Source organism: Diadema antillarum, unplaced genomic scaffold (genome assembly GCF_040938485.1).
Source record: "Diadema antillarum isolate AM-2024a unplaced genomic scaffold, OU_Dant_1.0 seq00000798_RagTag, whole genome shotgun sequence".
Taxonomy (NCBI): domain Eukaryota; kingdom Metazoa; phylum Echinodermata; class Echinoidea; order Diadematoida; family Diadematidae; genus Diadema; species Diadema antillarum.
This window is the reverse complement of record NW_027271682.1, coordinates 2,627,501-2,653,332: the sequence shown is the minus strand read 5'-3', so window position 1 is coordinate 2,653,332 and position 25,832 is coordinate 2,627,501. Positions and strand designations below refer to the sequence as shown.

At 39.8% G+C, this 25,832-nt stretch overlaps 1 protein-coding gene across 1 annotated transcript in view; it reads right to left on the bottom strand.

Annotated features, from left to right (window-relative positions):
* The window catches only part of LOC139739354 (ras GTPase-activating-like protein IQGAP1), a 145,303-nt gene extending 122,224 nt beyond the window's left edge, over positions 1-23,079 (bottom strand). The window contains exons 1-2 of the mRNA XM_071649974.1: positions 22,558-23,079; positions 20,072-20,177 (exon numbers count right to left, since the gene is read on the bottom strand). Coding sequence (XP_071506075.1) covers positions 20,072-20,177; positions 22,558-22,648 — 197 coding nt within the window. The 5' untranslated portion in view covers positions 22,649-23,079. The remainder of the gene's footprint in view (positions 1-20,071; positions 20,178-22,557) is intronic.
* Between the last annotated feature and the right edge of the window lie 2,753 nt (positions 23,080-25,832).

Below are 25,832 nucleotides of genomic sequence, written 5' to 3'. Positions count from 1 at the left end.
CCGCGAGAAAACGTTTGGTCCCCCGCGAGAAAGTGCGAACACAATGCCCCCACGCCCCCCGCCTGCCAGAATTAGCGTTTTGTTCCCCGCGAGAACGTTCATAGACTGATTCGTCTCGCGAGGGGCATGGTGAACGAGAAAATTCTTTTCATGTCAATAAACTGCATCAACCCAAATAAAATATTCGCATCATCTGTCATATTTCTCATATAAAAAATATCATTAGTATTAAATCCGAAAATATAAAAAAAAAAAATCGTCTTCTCGGTCATAGATAGCTGTGATATCATTTTCTTGAATCCCAAGTTATGTGTCATGATCGTCGCCAAAACACGAAGGATGGTGTCTTCTAAGTCAGTTAGTGAACTGGCAATATTCTGAGAGTAATAAAAGTTGATATGCTTCGTTATTTTTTCATCGATAACACAGACTTAATACCTTACTCTGCCATTGACATTACTGAAAACGCGCGAGTTTTTGCGTGGAGTCCACCAAGATTTGCGAAAGAAAAAGGCATATAATTTTTTTTAAATTTGTTTTCGTTTTTCCTTTTGTCTACACAATGCATTACATGCCAGTGACAATTCATGGAAGCTTCATGCCACAAATATATCTATTTTACAGTGATATTTTCTTAATGGACACGTGGACTTACACTCTGATAACCAAACAGTAAAAAGCGAGAAAACGAGGTGGATCAAGACATCATTCTCCCTATATTCCTTTGTCCCTCGTGAGAGGAGGTGTGTGTACCAACTGGTCTTCATCGAGTGGCAGGTGAACGTGAAGAATTAGAACCTGCTTGTCATGAAAATAATCGAATGCAGTAAACAGTTGTACATTGTATTACGTTAGATATGGAGAAATCATTTAGGTCTTTTTGGCGAGGGGAAAAAAACAACAAATCCAAAACCACTCACGAACGAATGTTGATAGCCAAAACTTTGAAAAGTAATAAGCAGCTTTGATGAGCGTGAAATTAATTGTCATGATTTTGCTGTCTAACCGGCTGGTGGCTTCATCACATAGGACTTACTCGTACGTAGTGAATTTCTCTATACGAGACCTTTCATGTATTTTTGTGATTGCATGTTTAGTCCAGCGATTAATCAATCCTTTTCATTGTCCAGGGAACAAATAAAATTATTCCAACAAGTACAGTGTACACTATAATCGACTGTTCGATATTTCCTACCATGCACCAAAAGAAAGGCTATGGAATCATATCTTTGCAATGATCAACTCAGAGGAAGTTCTTTGATCGATATTTCCGTGTTATTTACACGCTGTTTAATTACAGAATCCAGGGCGCGCATTCTTTCGTCTGGCACGCACCTGGGTGTGGCACCTGGTTTTGTGGAAATTTCCAGAGGGGAGATGGGTGGGGTGTCAAGTTTCTTCGGTCCGAAGAGACCGCATAATAGTACTAGTATACAATCTCTTCACTTCTATTTACTGTCATTTGTTTATTTTCCCCTTATTTTTTTGCTGATAATGAACCTTAGATATAACTTTACGAGAGTTGTTACACGTGGTTCGTTTGGTGAACAACAATATTTGCGATGATGCTGCATAAGGTAAGTACAATGATCAGCTCACTGCATGCAGTACAATATTGTACTCGTTAGAATATCCTCGCCTTTGCATTAGTTTTGACACGGAGCTAATCTTTGACGGCGCGTCCCTCTCCACAAGCGCGCGCAACCGATCGGAAATTTACAAGCTTCCGAACGCAGGCAGGCAAAAATGCCACCAGTACTGGTTCATCCAAATCAACATGAACTACACTGTTTCTGGCCTCCGAACTCGATCTTTTTTCACAATTACCGCGGGTAGAAGTATGTTGGTGAAGTCACCACGCAGCTATAGCAACAGCAGGTTGTACAACAGGCAGTACGGTGCACGCTCAGCTAGCCAGCGTAGCAATGAGACAAGCAATCAGCGATCTGCCTTTTCATGATCGATTACACGGTAATACATTTAGCAATCGATCGCGTGTGGATAAATATCTCGCGGAAGCCTTGTGTGCGCCCGACCGTGGTGTCTCGCGGGGGACCGTGGTCCCCCGCGGGAAACTGTCCACTTTCTTTCGAGCAATACTGTAAGCAATTACAAGCTTTTCTTATAACATCACAACATACATTAAGAAACTTCTTGTATCACCGGCATGTCGAACTATACTAAGCTCATAGCGTACTAGTGTATAAAACACAGTTTTGGCCACTTCACAGGCCTCTGGCGGTTCATGTGTCAAGTTTAAATGCTCAGAATCGTGAACGTGCATTTGTTTGTGCACTTTAACCTAATATTTCATCCATTGAGGCAGATGTACTACAGGATCATTTTATACACAAATTTTGGGTGACATTATTATAACATGACAGAAATCAATATCCGATATTTCCATGCAGAGGATTATTGCAGTCCTTTGGAACTCTTTTTCCTCTATCTTACACAATACCGTCAGGTCCCAAATGTGTTTGACTACTCCCACAACGTACAATCCATATACTACAAGAATCTCATAAGAGGGATATGACATTAACCTCACTTGTCTACATTTATATACATTATACTACACATTTGTATAGTACAACGGGGCTCATACACAATAATCAGTGATCATGTAATATAATTATAAGGCACATATGACTCACATTCTCATAGAGAGTCCTCCACAGTCCACGCGGCAGATTTCTATACTATCGCCGATGACTAGTGTCAAACATAAAGCTCTCCTCACCGCGGGACCGGTTCAGTGTTGGGGATCCAATGACACGAGATTCACGCGACTGGTGGCACTCTGCGACCATACATCAATGCACTTTCACTTGGGTTGATTAGCTCCGGTAAACAGTACAAACACAGTCATAGCCATCCATAAAGCTGATACTTTCCATTTCCATTAACTGCGATTCCGAAATAGGACACGATTTCCAACGTACAGCAAGCAGGATACAAATGGTGAAGACAATATAACGTGATGTGCCCACATATCTTTCACACATATGATGATTTGGGACGAGTATAGCGAAAGAGAGCAATGTGATTGTCTAGTCTCAGGTCTGAAGGGCGTTTATATACAAGCTATGTCGTCCGAGGTAGTTTCTCCTTCCTTCGCCAGTTCACAAACCAAGCAGGTCGGTAATCACAAATAAACCACCAGAAACTATACAGTACAGGTATAATAATGACATATTTACAGGTCGAAGCCACTAGTTATAGACTCCTTTCAAACAGAACCACCCCACGTTTCTTGCACTGACATGCTGCCTCACTGGTACCAGAATTGAGAGAGAGAGAGTCTCGATATTTTACATCTGCTATATATTCTCCAGCCCCAGTGGTCTCCATCCCCCTTTCCCCCCTAAATTTTCCAAGAAAGACATAAAAAATAACAACACAGCACTCTGCACTGCCCTCCACCAGTAGAGCGATGACCACAAAGATAAACAGGAAGGAAGATAAGAGACAGGGGGCTTTAACCACAGCTCAGGCAGGGGATGGGGAGAGGGCTAGTCCTACTGCTACGAAAACAAATCATTACTGTTTTAAATGGATGTAACACTGCTGAACTACAAAATATGCTCACTTATATACACTATATACAACAATGTTGCAAGAAATTTCATAGAGAGGTCTACAAGAGCAAGTATAGAAATATATTGTATGCATGCTGCTGCATTGGCTGTCTGATCAGAATTGTATCGGTATTTCCAACACTAACTTAGCTATCGACTGACTTATTTTCTCAAACAATGTGAATGCAAAGGGGACATACTCCTTGGAAGGCACAACCATATATAACCCTTCTTTATTACTGTGTTACATATGTATTATACAACGTATATGAATAAATGTTTACATTGCACACAGTGTTCTGAAGAAGTAATACTTCAATTTTAGTTTCGTTTTTCCGACAATTCAGAAAAATTGTACTGCTGTTAAAATACAATACAATACAATACAATCAGATCATTTATATAGCGCCCTTACACAGTCAATGACTGGTTTCACAGCACTTTCAACATTCAGTTACAGATTGGCATCAGGACCAAAGAATCCTTTACAAAAGACCATGTTTTTGTGGTGAAGTGGTGTAATTCAGAACAAATTCTACACACATAAACTCTTCTACATAAGGAGTATGAATCAACAGCAGGTATACAAATGCACTGAAAACCAATTTGGAAATCTGTATTGCATCATTCACATTTGATCAACTGACGAATTTGAATATTATAGGGCTGCCAACCTTCACACACAAAAACAAAACATACAACTGTATTCTGAAAGCAAGTTACTTTGTGGTGAAAATGGAGAATTTGCATGCAAAAGGCATCTTAAACTAGAGTTTAGAAAAAAGTGATTTTGATATCAAAACAATGTAATCATATTTTGGATTCGGAACAAAAAGAGAAAAATACTGCAACAGAGACTCCAACCCCAAGCACCTTCTGATCGGGAGATTCTCCCGCCTGAAACCCCTAGCAAATGGGAGACTCTAATTTGATGTGCGCAAAGCGCACATCACGAGCGCAAAGCGCGAAGTTCCTTGCGGCCGGGGTCCAGGGCCCGCATAAGGGCCCTGGAAACTTGGTTGTAGATGCTCTCTTGTGCTATCTAAGGCTTATTTTTTAACATACTTTGATATTACAGTAAGAAATCATTTCAAGCTGGAGACACAGAGCCAGGGCGGGAGAAATTAAATCTCAAGCGGGAGAACGGGAGATTTTGCAAACATGGGCTTTCGGCGGGAGATCTCCCGTCGAATACGGGAGAGTTGGAGTCTCTGCTGCAATTGGTAAAAGCATACCAGTATGGCAGCTCTGACAATAGCCATGAGAAAACCATGCTCAAATGACATGTGTGGGCATGTCTTTCAAATGAAGCTGGATGACATTAGCTGATAGATACCAAACTTGATCATATGCTTATGAATAGTTTAATAGCTGCAGGATTCTGATCTCAATAATAGTGCAATATCTACAGCCAGGATCAACTGGACTTTGCCTGTGCCATAAACCTTTAAAACTTTTCATGTAGCTACATGTACCAGTCTCTGATGAAATGCTACAATATTCCACTGATGGTGACATATAAAATTTTTAATAGTGTTATGGTAATATTGCCATTTCTTCCATAATGTTAAAGTCGAGTGCTGTTCTAATGCAGGAGCACTAAGCAATTTCAACTACTTCCTGTGTGGTCTACTTACGGTGTGTGTCGAGCCTGCTTTAACAGATAACATTGTTTGAACATTCCTGTATCGATCATGAGCCATTTTATTTGAACCGTCTGCACCACAGGTAAATAAGTGCCACTGCCAGGGAGTGTTGTGTACATGTGACTCATACACGGGGCCTCAGGAATGGTTCCAAAAGATATCTCTTTGTATTTTATACTTAGTCAATCAGCTCTTTTCCTTTCAGAAGGAAGAGGGCAGGAAAATATGTTGGCATCCACAAGACAAGCACACACTGTCTGGGCTTATTCTATTCTGATTTTTCGCTTAAATAAATGCCACAACCCGAAAGAAACATTGTTGACACAATATCAGAAAGTTTGCTATGACAGTATGAGACAGCTGGGGCAAGTTACGGGTCTTGAAAAGACATAAAAGAACCAGGTTACCATTAATGTCAGGTTCATTTTCATTTCTATTTTTTATTTTCTAGGTGATTAGTGAAAATGAGTAGCATAGTGCATAAAAATATGATTCAATATTTTAAAGAGAAAGTTTTCTGAAATTATTTTGATTACAAAAATAAATTCAGTTTCAGTCACCTTGTTTTAATGCTGAAGCTTGCATATCATGAAGCATCAAGATAATAAATTAATTTCAAAGAAGAAGAAAAACACAATGGTTCATTTCAACAAAGAAATATATTGTGAACATATATTTCCTTTTCATTCTGCCCAAATTATCATATAGTAATATATGGATAATTCAAATACCACTCAGCAATGAAAAAAATCATGACTACATCACACTGGAACTCTTCCTGTTTGCCCATGGTTAGATATTTTAGGATGTTCTCTGTTGAGGGAACATTTCTTACAAGTACTAGCAAAAGACACCAAACTACATAGAGAGCTAATTATTTTTGTAGAGTGCAATTGTATTAAACAAAGTTTCAAATCCTGTGCAATGCTTTAAAAACAGAGATAAATTATACTTCACAAAGAATTGACATTTATACATTTGTATGTTGTGATTCTAGGAAGCTGTGATATTTTTGCTCAGTCTACATTTGTACCCAAAAGTATGTTGTGATTCCAGGAAGTTGTGCTATTTTCGCTCAGTCTTCAGAGCACCTGAAGACAATCTCTAATACAGACTCAGCAAAAGTTTGGGGGACAAGTTGAAAGGAAGCACATTAGTACTTCGACTAGCCCATATAATGGACCACAATATTTGTTGTTGAAGTATGTAGAATGTTCTCAACCTCATGGTGTGAATGCACAAGGGATTAACCCGCTCCATACTAAATTCTGAAATCCCCGTAAACTTTACACAAGCTACCAGGTTCCTGTATGAAATGGGTTAACAACCTCTTCAATGGCATTTCAAACCCACCCGATAGACCATCTTGCATGCTCTGTCCCCTAAAACAGTCAGCATTGATATCATGTTGCTATCAGTGTTCATGCACATTATGCACTTGGGTGACAAAATCTTCAGAGATTTAAAGATCATATCAAGACCGAATTCATGATTAAATGTTGCAAGAGACACCAACAAAGAAAAATATTTCACTCCACTTCTGTTCAGTTGTATATGACCTCTTGACCTGTCAAGATGGTGTCAATTTTGATATTTTCTCCTCATGACCACACAATTTACCTGCACTTGGACAAATGCCAACTTCTGAAAGCTGCCACACCCTCTACACTAAACTGGGAACTAATACTTCATGGCAAATCTATGAGACATTCTTTCACTTCAGTCATATTTCACTAACGACATATTCTTAATGCTTTACCATACAGCATGCTACAATATGTGGCAAGTCAAGCTTCAAAATCATTTGCTTATTCATGCAATTATCTTTGAAGGCTTTTGACCACTCTGAGTAGACATTTCTGCGATGCAGATTATATGAATGATTGTGTCTGGATTAAAGACTACGAAGAGGGCACCACCCTCTGTGTTCTTCATCTGACTGTGCTGACCCCATACGACCTTGAGTGAGGTGGCCCAGGGTGTAGCAATCTACCCTCCTCCCCCCTCCCAGGCCCCTAGGGAGTGGTTGACTCATCATCCTTAGAGGATCATAGGACATATAAACAAAAAGGTATTTCAGCCCCACAGCTCAGGTTTATTGCCTGACTTGAGTTCAACAGAGAATTTCAATACCTGGAGGAACAAATTCTTGAGAATGACAGCTTTTGTAGAGATGAAACACGAATTGAAGCATCTGTGAAACGTTTGAGCTAAATCAGGCAAATGTCAAAAAAGTTACACCTCTATTGAGTATCAGCTGTCATAAGAGGTGGGTATTCTGATGGCAACTTGCAATAGCTGTTTGTGATAGCTGGGATTACATGTCAGCCTGAATGATGGTGGTACAGCCTGTACATGTCCATACATGTATGTAGGCCTACAATGTTTTCTACATGTATGTACACTGTATGTTTCATTTTCAAAACACTTCAAATAAATTTTCTTTGTTAGAATGCTTGACATACTTTAGGCCTATATCTTTGATTGTATTACGTAATGTCTTATGCAAACTGTCTCAGAGGGTAGCATATTTCTCGTGGTTAGGCAGCCTTCCACACAAAAGAAATTTCAAAGAAATTCCTTTCCTTGCATATGTGTATAAATAGAGTGAGAGGAAGGTGCGAGACCATCATTTCTTTGTGTGCAGGCAGACTTCATCATGTCTTCTTCCGACGACAACGACACACGCTTAAGAGCCGGAAAGCCGACGACGGGGGTCGAGGAGCAATTAGCCAGCCAGGCCGCGGAGATACGTCGGCTTTCGGATGCCCTCTCACGGCTTTCCGGCGAACACAGCCGCAGTGCTCAGCACGCGATGACCTCGAGCCCTAGGGCTGGAGACGACATTAGTGTTTTCGCGGACGACACGTCCCTCACAGCAGGCCTCCGCAGCGAGGCTGCCCCTTCGCTCCCGGGAGAGCGTTACGACCCATTGGAGTCGCTGCTTTCCGCGTTGTCCCCCAACCCTCGAGGGGACGTAGATTTGGAGATGGACAGCGAAATGTACACAGAGGGAAGAGACCTGGGCCCCCCTCTATTCGAGAAATTGGCCGACAGGCTGACAAAGTCAATGACCATGCCCCCCGAAAAGACGGCTTTGGAACGCATCGGGGAAAGATACAAAACGCCCTCCAATGCCCCCGCGGCAAGCGCCCCGCGAGTTGACCCGGAAATATGGAGTACGCTACCGGGCCGCGTCAGGGCAAAGGACGTGGGAACTCAAAAGCTGCAGCGACAAGTCGTAAAAGGGGCGCTGCCCTACAGCCTTATTCTAGAGGAACTAAACGGCATCTCAAAGGGGGAAAAAGTTCTGGATATCGAAAGACTGAAAAGTCTGGCTTTGGACGGCCTAACCCTCTCGGGATACGCTGTTTATGAGCTCAGCATGAGGAGGAGAGAGGATCTTAAAGGGGGTATCGCGCCGCGATACCGTGGATTGTGTAGTAGGAATACACCCCTCGCGGACACCCTGTTCGGGAGCGATTTGTCGGCCACTATGAGAAAGGTATCAGACGCCTACAACGTGGGCCAGAGGGTCCAAACGACCAGACCTCCCCGCAGCCGTCAGGCGACGGCTGGGGACAGACGACGCCCCTTCAGGGAAACGTACCCATATTTCATCCCCCAGCGTCGCTACCCGACCCGTCCAGCACAGCATCAGGCTTGGGGGCGAGGCTTTGCTAGTGCCACAGTGTCCCGCCCTCCCACACATCCGGGGCCTCCACCAAAGACTCACTTTCATCCCCGCGTCAAGCCTTCTGGCGAGTCAAAAAACTAGTAAGTCCCCCCCCCCCCCCCCTCCAAGCGGGGCGGTTATCGTTCTTCAGAGAGGCATGGTCTCAAATCACCTCAGATTCTTGGGTTTTAAACGCCATTTCGGGTTACAGAATCGATTTCACTGCAGTCCCAACGTTCAAATTTGTTCCCGGGACTCTTCCCTTCTCCCAAAATGAAAGGGATGTTATAAGCAATGAAGTTCGCACTCTGCTTTTAAAAGGTGCAATACGAGAAATTGATAAGCAGGACTGCGCATTCGTTTCATCTATTTTCGTCATTCCGAAAAAGTCGGGAGATTTGAGACCTGTAATAAATCTGAAAAACCTTAACCGCTTTGTCAAGTACGAACATTTCAAAATGGAAACTTTCAAGCTCGTTTCAGAAGTGATTACTAAAGGTGATTTTCTGACGTCTATTGATCTAAAAGACGCTTACTTTTCCATTCCAATTCACCAATCTCAGCATAAATATTTAGCATTTAGCTGGAATGACAAATTTCAAAAATGGAAACTTTCAAGCTCGTTTCAGAAGTGATTACTAAAGGTGATTTTCTGACGTCTATTGATCTAAAAGACGCTTACTTTTCCATTCCAATTCACCAATCTCAGCATAAATATTTAGCATTTAGCTGGAATGACAAATTCTTTTGCTTTCAGTGTCTTCCGTTCGGTCTCAGCTCGGCTCCAAGGGTCTTCACCAAAGTTATGAAACCCGTTATAGCAACTATCCGTGCTAAAGGAATTCGAGCCCTTATTTATTTAGACGACCTTCTCATTCTTTCATGTTCCGAAGAGGAAAGTCTTGAGCATACAAACTTTGTAAGGGAGCTATTGGAATCCCTTGGGTTTATCATAAATCAAGAAAAGTCTTGCTTTCAGCCAAGACATACGGCTATTTACTTAGGTTTCGTAATCGATTCATTATCCATGCATTACAGCATTCCGGCTGAAAAAGTACAGAAACTTCACGGCTCCGCCGTATCCCTCCTGAACAATAGGAAAGTCACTATTAGAAGCCTGGCGCATTTCATTGGTCTTATTGTTTCTATTTTCGGCGCCTATCCACTCGGTAGGCTACATTACCGCCAGTTGGAATATGCTAAAATCCAGGCACTTAGAGAATCGAACAACAACTTTGCCTCTTCTTGCATACTTAACCCACCTGCCAGGGCAGAAATTCAGTGGTGGCTCGCACAGCCCGTGCATTCCTTTGTTTCCCCCATCCATAGACCCAACCCATCTGTCACGATCTCTACAGACGCCAGTACACAAGGTTGGGGTGCATTGCGTCATTCAGATAACTCCTTTTCACAAGATCACTGGGCAGAGGAAGATCGAAATTTACATATCAATGAGCTCGAGTTGCTGGCCGTTGAACGGGCCTTGCCTGATTTATGCACTGACTGCTTCAATGAACATATTCACGTTCTGTGCGACAACAGCACAGCTGTTAGTTACTTAAACAAGATGGGAGGATGTGTACCTCAGCTAAACATAATAGCCAATAATATTTGGAAATGGTGCGTTAAGAGAAGCAACTGGTTATCTGCCCATCATATTTCGGGCATTCATAATTCGTTGGCGGATTCATTATCTCGCAGAGATCTTAATAAGGAGTTACACCTTTCGCCATGCATCTTTTCTTCTCTCATTAAACAGCTACCATTTCAACCTTGTATTGATTTGTTTGCGTCACGATTTACCCACCAATTGCCAGTTTATGCATCATGGAAGGCGGATCCAAATGCATACGTCATAGACGCCTTCTCGATTTCATGGGAAAATTTAACTCCATACCTTTTCCCCCCATTTTGTCTTATTTGCAGAACCCTTCAGAAATTAAGAACCGATCGAACACCGTATGCCATCCTGATAGCGCCAATATGGCGAGCGCAACCATGGTACCCCACGCTACTCAATATGGTCATCGCCCCGCCCTTGCTCCTCCCAGCGGATTGTCTGGTGACCCCCCTTCCCGACCCCAACCTAACTCTACGCCTGGTCGCGTGGATTATCTCATCAGCAGAATGCAGTTAAACGGACTTTCTCAAGTCGCTACCGACCTCATCGCACACTCATGGAATCATTTGATCCCTATTCACCGTCTATAAGTGATGTTGTAAATTTCTTAGCTCACCAATGCTCAACTGGGAAATCGTACTCTACCCTAAACTCATATCGTTCCGCTCTTTCATCTGCCTTTCCTCCTATCGATGGTCATAATGTGGGTAAACATCTGCTTGTTTTGAGACTTATGAAAGGCATTTTTAATACAAACCCTCCAAAACCACGATACCAAAAAACGTGGGATGTTGCGTCTGTCCTTAAGTACATTGGTTCCTTACCCGACAACAAGGACTTGACTCTTCCTTTGTTAACCCGAAAGTTGGTGGCACTAATGGCACTAACCTCCGCACAACGCACACAAACGCTTATGTGCTTGTCTGTAACATCTCTCCATCTTGAAGAAAATAAAGCCTCTTTCAAGATTTCAGAGTTACTCAAGACTACTTCTAAATCAAACTTTGCCGACCAAACTTTGACGCTCTCATCATTTGGTCAAAATTCTAAATTATGTGTAGTCAAAACGCTGAGAGAGTATTTGGAACGCACTAAGTCTTTGCGTACAGATGAGAGACTTTTTGTATCAACAATAAAACCACATAAAGGAATCACTTCAGCTACGTGTACTCTAGCTCGATGGATGAAAACAGTCCTTCGGGATTCAGGCATTGATACATCAGTCTTTAAGGCCCATAGTTTCCGCGGCGCCTCGACAAGTTGTGCTCTGGCCCACGGAGTTTCGCTACATGAAATCTTAAAAACGGCAAATTGGTCTCGAGCCGAGACGTTCAGGAAATTTTACCACAAACATATTAGTGACTCTACGTTCGCAAATGCGGTCCTCAATTCTGTAAACTGAAAACATCAAAGAGCCCTGAGATATGATGGCCTAACAAGGCTTGATAACGTAATAGGGCTATCTTTCACATTTCTGTGTGATCCTAATGATATATCCGACGATTTCGGATGGTTGATTAATTTCCTTTGTAAAGCTTACATAGCATCTAATAGGGTACAAGTTAAACATCCTACAAGGCGTAGGAAATTTCTAGGTTTCGTTTAATTATGCAGTAATGGTATAGACCCAGGACAACTTTATAGATGTATAGCAGAAATGATTGTATTCCTTAATCATTCCTTTGATTTGTGTCATGCGTATGACGCTCCATACGGCGATTTGCACGAAGGACTCGACAATTATTTATCGTAGATGAGAAAAGGGAAAAATAGCTTGCTTACACCCGGCACTTCATATGAATGATGACCTGATATGTATATGTTTGGTTCTGGAAGTTTACTTTCCTTGACATTAAAGAAATGGAACAAATGGACAAATACTCGTGTTTGTTTATTTCATTGTCATCGTAGTTTGGCAAAAATAGCTTCTGCGGCTCACTTTGAACATGCTACCCTCTGAGACAGTTTGCATAAGACATTACGTAATACAATTCCAAAATTATGCAAGTAAATTATGAAGTATAATTAGAATTGTATTAGTAATGTTGAAATGCAAAGTCGAAGAGGGTCCCTCCCTTGAGAAGCTTCGGCTCCTCTACAAAGTCAATGCCCTCCCCGAACAACAACTTCTGCCACAGAAGCCATTTTTCTTATCCATTTCACTCAGACACGGGAGCTAAGTCCCCTGATCATTACTTATCATGAACATGTATGTCATTCACACTGTCTTGTGGAGAGCGACGAATGTATAGCTCGTACGTTAATTAACGTGGCCATGGTCAAATGCGGATGAGGTTTGGTGATCAATGTGTTGCGAAGTGTTTTTCAACTTGCGTGATCGGTGATCTGCAGACGTTTGTTGTGTGCAAAGTTCACCCTTTGGGGTGACAACACTGATACACAGCTATTACTTCTTTAAATGGATGGTCTCGCACCTTCCTCTCACTCTATTTATACACATATGCAAGGAAAGGAATTTCTTTGAAATTTCTTTTGTGTGGAAGGCTGCCTAACCACGAGAAATATGCTACCCTCTTCGACTTTGCATTTCAACATTACTAATACAATTCTAATTATACTTCATAATTTACTTGCATAATTTTGGAATTTTTTTTTCTTTCAAATTACACTGTATGTTTCATTTTCAGAATACTTCAAATAAATTTTCTTTGTTAGAATGCTTGACATACTTTATTTGATTATTTTTTCTTCTTTCAAACGCTGTGTGTATTCAAACTTTCACTTTTTAAGGACACACATACTAGTACAGCAAGGAAAAGGGCACATTAATATGCAATGTACATTAGGTCTAGGCCTTCATGGTTTTTTAGAGTACATAATTGATTTATACTACTTCTTATCTTACAAGACAGATTAGGCTAAAAATCATTCATCTCAAATAAACACTTTTCTGAGTATTTTGGTCTTTCTCTGGGTAACAAACAAGGATTTAAAGCAAAAAAGATCAGGGTTGGGTCCAATATTAAAGAAACAAGGAAGTTTTCCCAGTATTTCAACAATTTCATGACAACTTTTCTAGCATCTACTTTTGTGTCACATTAAATTCTCTAGGAATTTCCCTCACACATAATTTTTAGCTGCTGAATGCCCCTAGCACATGGAAATCTGTAGGCAAAAAAATGATATTACTACACAAGTAAGGATACTCATTCTTGTACATACACAGGGGCAGATCCAGGAATTCCATTAAAGGGGAGGCGCCTTTACAAACTTCAAGGGGGTGCACATACCCCCCCCCCCCATTTTCTTTTTATTTCTTATGTTTTAACAAAAAGTAAGGAGGGGCACCCCCCCCCCAAATCCGCCACAGATACAGTGCATTTTGTTTGTTCTTTTTTTTGTGATCATTTTGCAGTGAGTTTAAGTCTATAACTACAATTGTGTATGTGTGTTGTCAAACTGCGAGTACTTCACAACTTTGTGAAACACAGATACAGTGAAGGCAATGCAGTTTGGGAAGCTAAGGGCTTGGGTAAACTACTAAATAGTTACAGCAATGTACATCACACCTATGTATTGCTGGATCATGTTTTTGACACAATCTGTGCTGTTCAGTTCTTCTTCCACTTTTAAGAATGATTTGAGAAAGTTTGGTCATTGTTACAACATTTATAATGAATACAAAACACCCACACTGCTGATTATCAAGGTTTGCCACTGTTCAAGCATTTCCTGAAAGTCTTCATTCCCAGTACAAAACAAACAAGGTAATGTAATTGCTCGATCATCTTTTTGATAACTCTTTTGAACAATTCTGTGCCAATGTATTTGTGTGGTATTTGGCAGGAGAAAACTACATTAAATGCTCATATTGTTTGGGGGTTTTCACACAAGTTGTAGTGCTCACAGAAAGACTTGCACTAATTGTATAGTTTGTGGTTCATTATCATCAGTCACAACCTTTATGTAGAACTCTCAAATCATGCAGTATTTGATGTAACGGCCAAGTGATGAAAAATTCTGAACAAGGTCCATGAATATTGAACTTTATTTTCACTAGCATGGAATGTCATCATTATTGGTAAAATCATTATTTTACTCGTATGGGGGCGAACAACAGATGACATGTTTAACTCCGATTTATTCGTGCAGAACCCCCTCATGCACAATTGATAATACAATGAAAATCCAGTGCATGCCATTTTGCAGATCACAAAACAAGAATTACCTACCATTGTCGATAATTTAGGCCATTACAAAGCATTTACAAGAATAGATTCTTGCAATGAAGTGTTTGAATTGCGTTCATACACCATGTCCTTCGGGGCGGGGTGGGGGGGGGGGGCATGTTTGGATGCCTATACACACAACTCTTCCATCCCACCCTCAAACCCATTGCCGCACCCATCAGAGCCAAATACACACACACACAATGAAAGGATTGTATGGTAAAACATAGAAACTGTTGATTTTTGCTCTAAAGTGGCGACTTTAATATCACTGCAAATTGCATGCTTCAGATATGTTTGAAATATTTTCAGTTGATTGTGACAAACATGGAAAATATTACCCATAAGGAATGCCAGAAGTATTGCAATCTGAAACATTAAAAAAAAAAAGCTTCAAAGCTATAAATATGATTACAGCTTCAAGAAAATTCACGTTTGTGTCATTTGTTCTGGTGTTAATGTGCAAAATACAAATTTATACGTTTGAATGCATCATCAATCTGTCAGTATTCCAATGATATAGCAACACTGGCACTGGTCTGGTGGTCCCCGACCAGTAAAAAATGGAAAAACTGGGTACCTACTGGACCAACAGACAGGTCGGATTAGTAGAAAAAATGAGTTAGTGTGCCGCCCTGGATACAATAGCCACTGTTTCAGCTTTGGGGTACTACAAGTCAAGTGTATAATTTTTTAATCGACAAAGAGAGCTCTAGAAAATGTCTGTGTACATGTCTGTGTATAAGACATTATGTACAATCTTTTAGACTCTCTGAAGAATGATTTCCCCTCCTATCTATGTGGTCCGAATGTTCAGCTCTGTAGCCTTGCTATATAACTTTGTACATGGCCTACAGCTTTTTAGGCAGGGCTCAACATTAGAGGTGGCCTGGTTGCCTGTGGCCGGGACCACTAAAGATTGTAGCCTTGCCATCAAACTTTCAAAAATGTTATCGTTTGGTGCCCAAAATAGACACCTAAGATTTACAATTCTTACAAATACTTTTATAATAATTTCCTTTTATTTTGGGCCCTTGCATGTCTTTTAGGGGCAACTAAAATTTCAAACTCACAGATTTCAGTGGCTCGAATGGGCCACTAGAGAGAGAGAGAGAGAGAGAGAAAAAAAAGGTTAGTGTTGAGCCCTGGTTTACATGCTTTACCCATCAGGTGATCTGCCATACGGTAAATTCTTTGCAAACAAGGTGGACATTTTTTTTCACTTCTATTTTGCTGACGCAACAACTCGAACTTTTGCAAAAATGAGTTTCAATATTCGCTTAAAAAGGCAAAAAAAAAAATACTTTAATCCAATCAATACTGGGTTTCAAGAAGAAATTTTCGTCTCCTCAAATTTCACACAAGTCATGCAACTTATTTTCCACACATTTAAAGTTTGTGGGGGGAAAAAAAGGAGAACAAATTGCGTGAAAGAAATGCTGGATTATTATCCCAGCCTAATGCTCCAATTGACTCACTACTGGCTGCTACCAAGTCAATGTTCTTGGTAGCTTCATACTGCTAATAGGTAGCTAAAAACTACCACTCGGTACAGTTTAGCTGGCTTTATTTCCTTGTACCCAAGGTCTGTTTGAATGCACACTGCGTGCTGCAAACAAAGAGGAGCCATATGTGCTTAAGGATGCTAACACGTGTCCTGATTATGGAGGCACACAGTAGACTCTGGGTATCTTATGACAAGATGGGCTTGGCTTTGGGGGAAATGTGTAAATGGTTCAGACACTTTGCAGGACGTACATATCGACAACCCTTTTTTTTTTTGATTCTCGATCAAACTCACATAAAAATATTTATGTGGCAGTGTGCAGGATTTACAAACCTGCCTTGCAGAGTGTAAATCTTGAAAAAACAAAAAAACAAATCTGATGCTAATCTTCCTGAATTCATTTGTTTTATTGGATTTTGCATTTAAAAATGAGATTTTTGATTTGTTACAAATTGGTGCCGTTTTATCTAAAATCAACTATTTTAAAAAGAGTGTATAAATTTAAGAATGAGAATGAAATAGAATTAGAAATACACTGCATACAATATTGGCATTACACTTCCACTATATGCACTACTGCTTGTATGCCAGAGATGCATATTAGGTTCAAGAAACAACTAAAACCACAGTCTGCATGCAAAGACTACCCCAACCAGCAGACATGCAATCTTTGAAAATTAGTCCTCATTAGCATTCATGGCCATTACCTCCGATGCTCATGATGATTTATCCTGAATATAAAACTGCAAATCTTACAGTATGCGCATGCCCCGAAACGCTCAATTAAACACCCCCTACACGTACAACGGTCTCTCTATCTCATTTCTCATTCAGAGGCATGAGTGTGTTCATACTCTCATTTATCCTAGCTGACTCTTTAATCTTTGATGTGCCCAGGGCTGGCCAACACATGCCTGGTTCATATACTCCACAAAAAAACAACAAAAAAAAATCAGTTAATGTTTAATCGCCACATGAAGATTACTCCCCCCCCCCCCCCCCCCCAATGTTCATCAGCCAAGCAATAAGAGTGATGCTACAACACATTGAGTACAGGCGGACTGGTCGCAATATGATTTGCACCATGCAAAGGTAGACTGTCAAAACATTATGTTGATGAGTTGACTTGAGCATGTATGGCACAATTGCCCTCCATTATTGTTGGCTTTCAGAATACAACCTTCAAAGACATTGATTAAGCTACTCCAATTCAAAACTAAGAACCCCCTTTTAGTCTCTAAAGTGCTTCCTCTCTGTAGCCCTTGCAGACAAAGCAGGGGCGGATCCAGGAATTCCGCGACGGAGAGGCACCTTTAGAAAATTAAGGGGGGGGGGCACACGCACCTCCCCCATTTTTTCTTTTTATTTCTTTTGTTTTAACCAAAAATAAAGAGGGGGTGCGCACCCGGTGTGCCCCCCTCTGGATCCGCCACTGCAAAGTAACACTTGTTGGTGTTAACAGACGGATAAAATCTGTCGAGATTTAAGTTTGTATGTCACTTGGCCTCTTTTTTTTTTAAATCGCTCACTGGCATTAAAACCTCAGCTTCCTGGACATTGACTTTCATTTGAAAGTTCTTATATAGTTTGTTTTTAAGAAGAAAAAAAAAACAGTAAAAGTAATCCACTGAGAAGATGAATTAAAGGGTTCCATGACATTTGCTCCTGCAACAATTGCTGGACCATGAAATATCAGCACGCTAAACCAAACATAAATTCTACACACAAACATAACCTTTACCCTAATCATAATCCTCACATCAAACTAAACCTAAAACCCTATCACAACCCTAACCCCATACCTACAAGCGTACCAACCCCGAGGCTTAATAAATCTGAACAAACAAAGAAAAATTATCTAAAAATCTGAACTTTTATAAATTTCATATACTTAGCTATCAACAGATATTAAAAAAAAAAAAATCAGAACACACTGAATACATACATTCTTTCAGTGAAAAATCTGAATATTCAGGTTAAATCTGAACAGTTGGCAGGTATGTAACCCTACGTCCCTTGGAGAAAATACGGACCAGAGCAATTGTTGCAGGAGCAAGTGTTGTGTCACTGGGTCAAAGACAACAAGCATATAAAGGCAACAGAAATGACCGGGCAACATACAGTAAATTCAGTCTAGCCTTGTCAAAATTATGTGAATGCTGTCTGTCTCCACTAAATTAGGGAGAACCCTGCCTTGTGTTTGTATAAATTGCAGCACAGATACAAACTACCGAGGAATTCATACTGCTGGAATGAATGAAAAAAAAAAAATTCCCGCCCTCCATGCCACATGTCATTCAGTGCCCACATACATCAATCGGTGGCGGCGGGAACGTCTTCTCCATGTCGCGTCGGAGGTCTCTCACACTTTGTTTTCCAGGCTTTGTCAGTAGGAGACTTCCTCTCAAATTTGCACCCTTCTTGAGCTTTGATTAGTCACAGAGAGTTATTTTCAGGAATGCGTCCTGACAATGCCGAAAGCTGGCACCCCTGACTCATCTTTACATTGTCTATTTTTGTCAATACCTTACAACATATCTCTCAGGTGGGTAAAAATAGAAGAAATATAACTGAAAGAGACAGTATCAGACAATAACATATAATAAACTACATTTTTACAGGTGTTTTTTCTTTTTCAAACACATAGACAACACTGACTGGAAAAAAAATGGAATTGGAATAATCTATAAATGAAACAGGCAAGTACTGTAGTTTTCTGATACCATAACACGGTAATACTTACTTAAAGAAGCTCTTGATTGAAGCAACATTCAATGTACTGTTTTACTGGCCTTAATCAGCCACAAGAAGAATTGAAATGTGTGTTTGATTTGGTTGGGTTTGTTTTGTTTTTTGATTTTTTCGTAATTAGAGATCTGTATTTTTATCTCTATCTCTTTCTCCATCTCTCTTTCTCTCTCTGTAAGATTTTTCCCAATATTCTATAAACATAACTAATATAGGCCTAGCATGTTGTGATAAGTAATCATCTTTTTTCTTCTTTAAGTTTTATAGTAAAACCAACAGATTTGGGATCCTACAATCTATTTTGATTTAAATGTGGAGAAAATGCTCGTACTATCAAAGCACATTGCACTGTAGATCAACTGCAAAATTGATTTCCATCAAAATACATATCATTTCTAAATTTCATGAAGGAACAGCATATTTTACAATTAAATATCAAAAGAGAATCCTAGTTGTCAGCCTGGCTTTGACTGCTCCCTATTTTACTCTATTTTCTTGAGACCTTGTATGATGAAGACTTGTGAATTGAAACTACCCGGTACACAACCAAATGGTGTAGCCACTTGAGTACAAATTTGATTGACACACACTTTGAGACTGTAAAAAAAAAGGGTTGTGGCTAAATTTTACCACAGAAGGGATAAACATTTTATAGTTTGGAGCTATTGACACTTTACTTGTATCTTTTTTTTTAATTTATTTTTTTTCTTTTTGGGGGGGGGGGCTAGTTGACACATAGGGAGCACACATAAGCTTACTGTATACGCTAAATATTTCGCGAGGTTTTTATTTTTCATGAATTTCATGAGTCAGGTGATATTCGAAAATTCAAAAACACGGGAAAATATAAACTCTCATCCCGAAATGAATGTTAAGTGCACACATATACACTTCTCCATTCAGTAACTGTATTCCACAATCACGAATTTAACCAATCATAAGTTGGCAGTAAGTCCAAATTAAAAAAAAAAAATAATTAACTAAAAAAAAAATGGTGTATACAGTAACCAGTTCTTGTATTACCTCCCCTCCCCCCCCCCCCCCTTAATAGATTAACCTACAGAAAACTATGAAAACATACAAGTACAAACCAGCCACTTACTTCTTAGCCTCTTCCAGATGGCAGAGGTATTGGTAGGCAATGCTCTTCAGCCGGTCAGCATCCATCTGGTCCGCTGATGCCCTCTGGGGCATGTCCTCAGTGTCCGCTGGAAGAGAAATGATGGGAGATCTCAAAGCATTCATCTCAATAGTGTGCCATCAGAGAGCTTGACAAGAAGTAAACAACCGCCTGTTCCTTTGCTAATTTGTGTGGAATTCACATTATACAATGTATGTCCATTGCTACAACATGCAGAGTTTAGTAGAAGAGTTGCATGAATTGAAGCACACACACACACACACACACACACACACAAATCAATCAACATGGTTGCACAGGGAAAAAGCACAATCAGAAGTGGGAATCCTGAATACAAAGAGAAAAATATTTAGGTATGCAGTGCATTTGATATACTGTCATAAACCATGATAAGTTATACTTTAATATCACTGGCATATTACAACAAGAGTTTACCCAGCTACTCATTTGTGGTCAAAACTAGAAAACTCCCTGAAAGTTGAGCTCTTTTTGAGTCTGTGTGTGTGAGGATTAAGATCAAAGTAAAAGCGAATTAAGGGGTGCAAGGATTGTTGTCCAGCGCTCTTTTGTATGAAACGTATGTACATTGTAACACGCTTTTCTGACCCAAGCTTTTACAGAATTCAAAAGCAGATTATCACAGTGACTGTATAAAGTAGCATGCCAGATACAACATTGTACAGGAACATTTCCTTAATTCAGTGATTATCGCATTCTAGACAGACCATCACCTTGAAGACAATGCGCATTCTAGAGAGACCATCACCTTGAAGACAATGTCTCATCACAGATTACAATTACATAATTGATTCATGCCATGGAGAGGCAAAAACAAGATGGAACAAGAAGAGTGATTCAACTGCATTACATGTACAGTTATATCTTATCCATATTTCCACAGTGGGTTGAATAACGAACAGATGCTTGCTTTATAGGTAAAATTCAGTCATATAATTAAATCCATTATTATGAAGTTCACACCGAAAGAAAGAGTGTGAGAGAGAATAGGAGTAGAATTAAAGAGTAGAAGAGGACAGTGAAAGTTTGAGCAAATTCTGATCAGTACTCCGGAAGTTATCATTCTTTGAATTTGTGATCATCAAGCACAAATTGGCAACTCAGATGTGATGCAGCATATGAACTCACCTTTTATTTGCCCTCAGCATAAAATTTCCCCAATTCTCTCCTTTTTAAAAAATCATAGATAGCAGATTATTTTGCAAACAGGGGTTGCATAGAAATTTTTCTTTACAATGATTTCTATGGGTGCATACCTGAATGTTGCAAATCTATTTCATGGGAAAGTAAACATTTGTGTGTGCTTCTTGGTTGTTTGTTTGTTTAATAGTACAGGTCAAATGGTGGTGGGGGGGGGGGGGGGGGCTTGCATGTGCTATCATGAAGTTGCCATTTTCTGTATTTTTATTTTTTCATTTTTTTGACTGATCACAACTTTCTCAGTTTTCATCAGAATTTTCTGCTCCTATTCTCACAAAGTGATTTTTAGGATGGATTTCCCTTTCACGACAGCTAATTTGAGAATATTTCGACAAGTGACACTATATAATTTGATAATATGGGTCTACGTATGTACTAGACCAAATTATTTACTGCAATATTGCATACATTGTATGATATTACTGGTACCGGCATGCCTCTGAGAGTATGACTCCACAGTTGAATGCTTAGATCTTTAGTTTAAGCTTCAGATTCATCACTTTCTTTTTTCATTAAAAAGAAACAACTTTCTTTACTTATTTTTGACAAACTACGACTTTGATTTCTGAAGATAGAAGAAAGTTTTTTCATAGGTACCTGTACCGCTGTAGGCCCCTAAGCTGATCAATTTAGAATTCATGACCTAGAATTTAATAGTAGAAAAAGATTATGGAGCCCTAGGCCCCTACAACTAGGTTTTGGTAAATTAAGATGTCTTTATTGTAAGAAATCTTAGAATACCGAGATTAAAAATTCATGCCGATGGGCCAGAAACTAGAATTGTGAAAGTATACATACCGGTACCACATTACCAGAGGCTAGTTAGAGCCTCTGGCAGAGCCCAGAGGCAAATACTTTTTTACATAAATTGTGATCTTTTTGCCAAAAACAAGTTACACTTAATTTATAAATACGAACAAGGCAAAGCCCAAGATCGATGGATGATTCCGAGAAGTTCATAGGTGTTTAAATGTCTCAAAACTCGGTCTCAAAATGTCTCAAAACTCTTAAACTAACAACGTTCTAAACTCCACAAAACAGACACATGTCGCCCAAAAATACAACTACCACCAGCGTCTTCATGTACATGTTGTAAATGGGTGTACCTGGGTATAGCATGACAGCTGCCCCGCGGTAGACGCCCATGCCATGCCAGTGCAGTGATATACTCGACTCCACACTTGCGGAGAGATCCGCTCATTCATTGATTAGGGCCTGAATTTACTTACGATCATACTCTGTTGAGACTCGGGCGTCCGGACTATCATCGCTTGAAACACTTCCATTGGTTGCTATACCGTTCCCATTCACCGTCGCCATTTTCAGAACTTAATACGAGTCATGAAATCCGAAAATTATCCGAGAAATTCCAGTTAATTCCAAGTGGAGCTTGACGGGATCGTTTCCGTCGACGTTGGCACACCACGAATAGTGCCTAGGGAGCGGCGAGTCGGGTAACTGCGAGTGCGAGTGGCGCGGCAAGTGGTAGGCGAGCGCAGTGTTTTGGTAATGGTTCAGTAGCCAGAGCGAGTGCCAGCGCATGTAAATATCGAGGCTCGAGGCGCTGCGTGCCTTGTATGGGCGGAACACCGAAAAACAACAGGTGGTAACTAGTAATCGAGAGCAAGTAATCGCCTGTTTCACTCAGCAGCTAGTCGAAACACACCATAGGAGACTATTCTATCGACTAAAAGAAAGAAAAACTTCGCGCACGTGAAATGGTCACGTCTCGCTGTAGGTGTCAAGTTCAAGTTTCTGAGTGGCGCGAACAGTTCGTAACTGGTTGGCGAGCAAGTCAATATAAAATGTAGCATCATGGGAGTAGAGTCGTATTATGTCGCGGGCATAGGCTCTCCATTATTTGTATAAATAGCCTCAGATGTGTTTACTGAGCCAGGATTCGCTGGAGATAGAGCGCCTCTCTTGCTGCAAAGGGCATGCATTTTGTTTCTGCGATCGCAAGAGGGCAATGTTCATTTAATCTTTGGATGAATGAAGTAGAAAGATAATATGATTGCAGAATGATATATAACGGTGTGAGATATGACGAGACATGTACTAGTAAATTAAATCTAGCGCAATAATAATGAATCAGGTTCAAAATCAAACGGCGAAACTCGATCAGAATATAGCTCATCTACACATCTACCCTCCTCTCTATAACAAACTTAGTCCTCCAAAATGAAATAAACAAATAATACGGATAACTGGCCATGCAAGGCCAATTCTATTATGGGTTGAAGAACCTAGATAAATTATAAAGTTACTAGTACTACATATGGCTGGTTTAAACGAAGGTTGTAGTAAAGGAACACTGCAATATCTTTGGAAAATAAAGAGGGACATTGGGAGCAGGGAGGTGAGAGGATCACCTCCCTGTTGGGAGTTAGAGACTTTTATTTATTTTTTTTTTTGGGGGGGGGTCAAGTTTTTATACATAGACAACTAGCTATAACGATAGAAAAATAATATATAAAAACTTGCTCTGTCACAACATGATCCAATGCATCTTACAATTCAGCATTCATATATATACTTGCCCCAATTATCTTTTTTTAAATAAAATGCAATCAAAGAATAATTTATTCTGTGTTCTTCGCCTGAAAGGCAACACTGAATGCAGAATAGAACTATGATACACAATTTTGGTAACATCTACAGAAATATGAAAGAATTTTTGTATGCATGATCTCTTCCTAAGGGGGTAAATTAGAATTATGTTGAATGGCAGATTTGTTCTGATAGAGAAATATCATAATAGATGGAATGTATTCATAGTTCAATATCTGAAGAGTTTGTTCGCAAAAACCGATAAGTCCATTTTTGAAGATTTTGAAGTATGGTCTCTGTCATAAAGTACAAAATAATACCTTTTAAATGATATATTGGTCACTACATATAAAGGTACATTTTTGAAGTTATGGTCAAAAGAAGCAAAAATTTTTTTATTATTCTCTTTATTTCTCTTGATCTGTAATCACAAATATCTCCATTTGGCAAATATGGACTAATCGGTTTTTGCGAACAAATTCTTCATCTTTTAACAATGGCATTGCCCAATATACTAACCCCTAGCCCTACTGTGCTTTGTTAGCGGCTGGCATGCGGCATGCTTGAGTGCTTTCTATGCTGATTGGCACAATGATGTTTGGAAGAAATGGAGATTACCTAATCCCCCTAATCCTTTTACATGCTACACCTGAGTAAACTCATTAATCTACAAGTAGGTGAAGTTTTGAGTGATAACTGAAAGCATGGTAAGCTAAATGATATGTCTGGACACACATAGAGATTATCTAATCTCTCTAATCCCTTTTACGGAAGCATGTCCTTTCAATAATATTGGACTCAGGGCAGGTACTGAACACTCGACTGCTGCACTTGAGCTACAGGCTTTTTAATCACCAGGTAGGTTAAGCAGGGATGCCAAGTTCAAAAAAATTTTATGAGTGAGATTTTCATGACTCGGCATCTCGGCGAGCAAATGTGCGCGCGAGAGAGGGTGTGGGAGGGTTTTTTCCCCCAGTGGCCTCCCACGGCCTCGGTAGGGAGTTTTTTCAATTCTTAAATTAATCTTAGCTCTTAATGGTGCGATCAGGTTCATGACTATTTTTTACTTATTTTGAAAGACATATGGGAAATATACCTTCAATTGCAACTATCACCTTAATCTTTTGAGCTTTGCTCATTATTATAGGCCCAAGTTGCAGACTTCGCCCGATGCTTGAGAAAAATGGGTGCCATGCGTGAGATCGTGAGATGGCCCCTAAATGCTTGAGTCTCACGCAGAATGCGTGAGACTTGGTAGCTCTGGTTAAGTTTTGAGTGATAACTGAACACTGGTGAATGCTAGCATGGGAAGCTAAGCAGTGTCTGGGTGCATAATGGGTTGATCTATTAAGCTCAGTCATCACTTTCCGTCACAGCCAAGGTCCACTACAAGAGGAAATAGCTGCTTAACCCTCTGCACACCAAGTTTATTACCTGTCCATAGGTTTGTATGTGAAATTGGCACAGAAAGGGTTAACTGGGTGGCAGAAAATGACAATTGTACTTAAACAAATTTGGTTCATCTACAGAACATGTTACACATAAACTATCATTAACATCAAAATGCCTTTAAAATGGGAAATTCCAGAAAAGTTGAAAGTTAGTATACTGTATGAAAAGAAAGAGTAAGATTTTACAAGCACAACCTTGTTAAAATAATTGAGACTTACTGTTTCTTACATGGAAAATTAAATTTTATGAGTAGGCCTAATCATCTTTTTATCAAGCTTTTGGAGCAATAATATACTCATATGACATTCTATTTTGTGTTTTGCATGTTTTTATGTTGGTTCTGTTTTTAATCAAGTATTCAGAGCTATTATGTGTCTATGTGTCTATACTTTCATGCTAATTTGTCTTTCATGTATCTCTGTAAAGGAAATAATTACCCTCAAACCACTGGCTTTTCAGTGGTTTGAAATGTAAGCTGTTCTGCCTTTATGAAATCAATGAA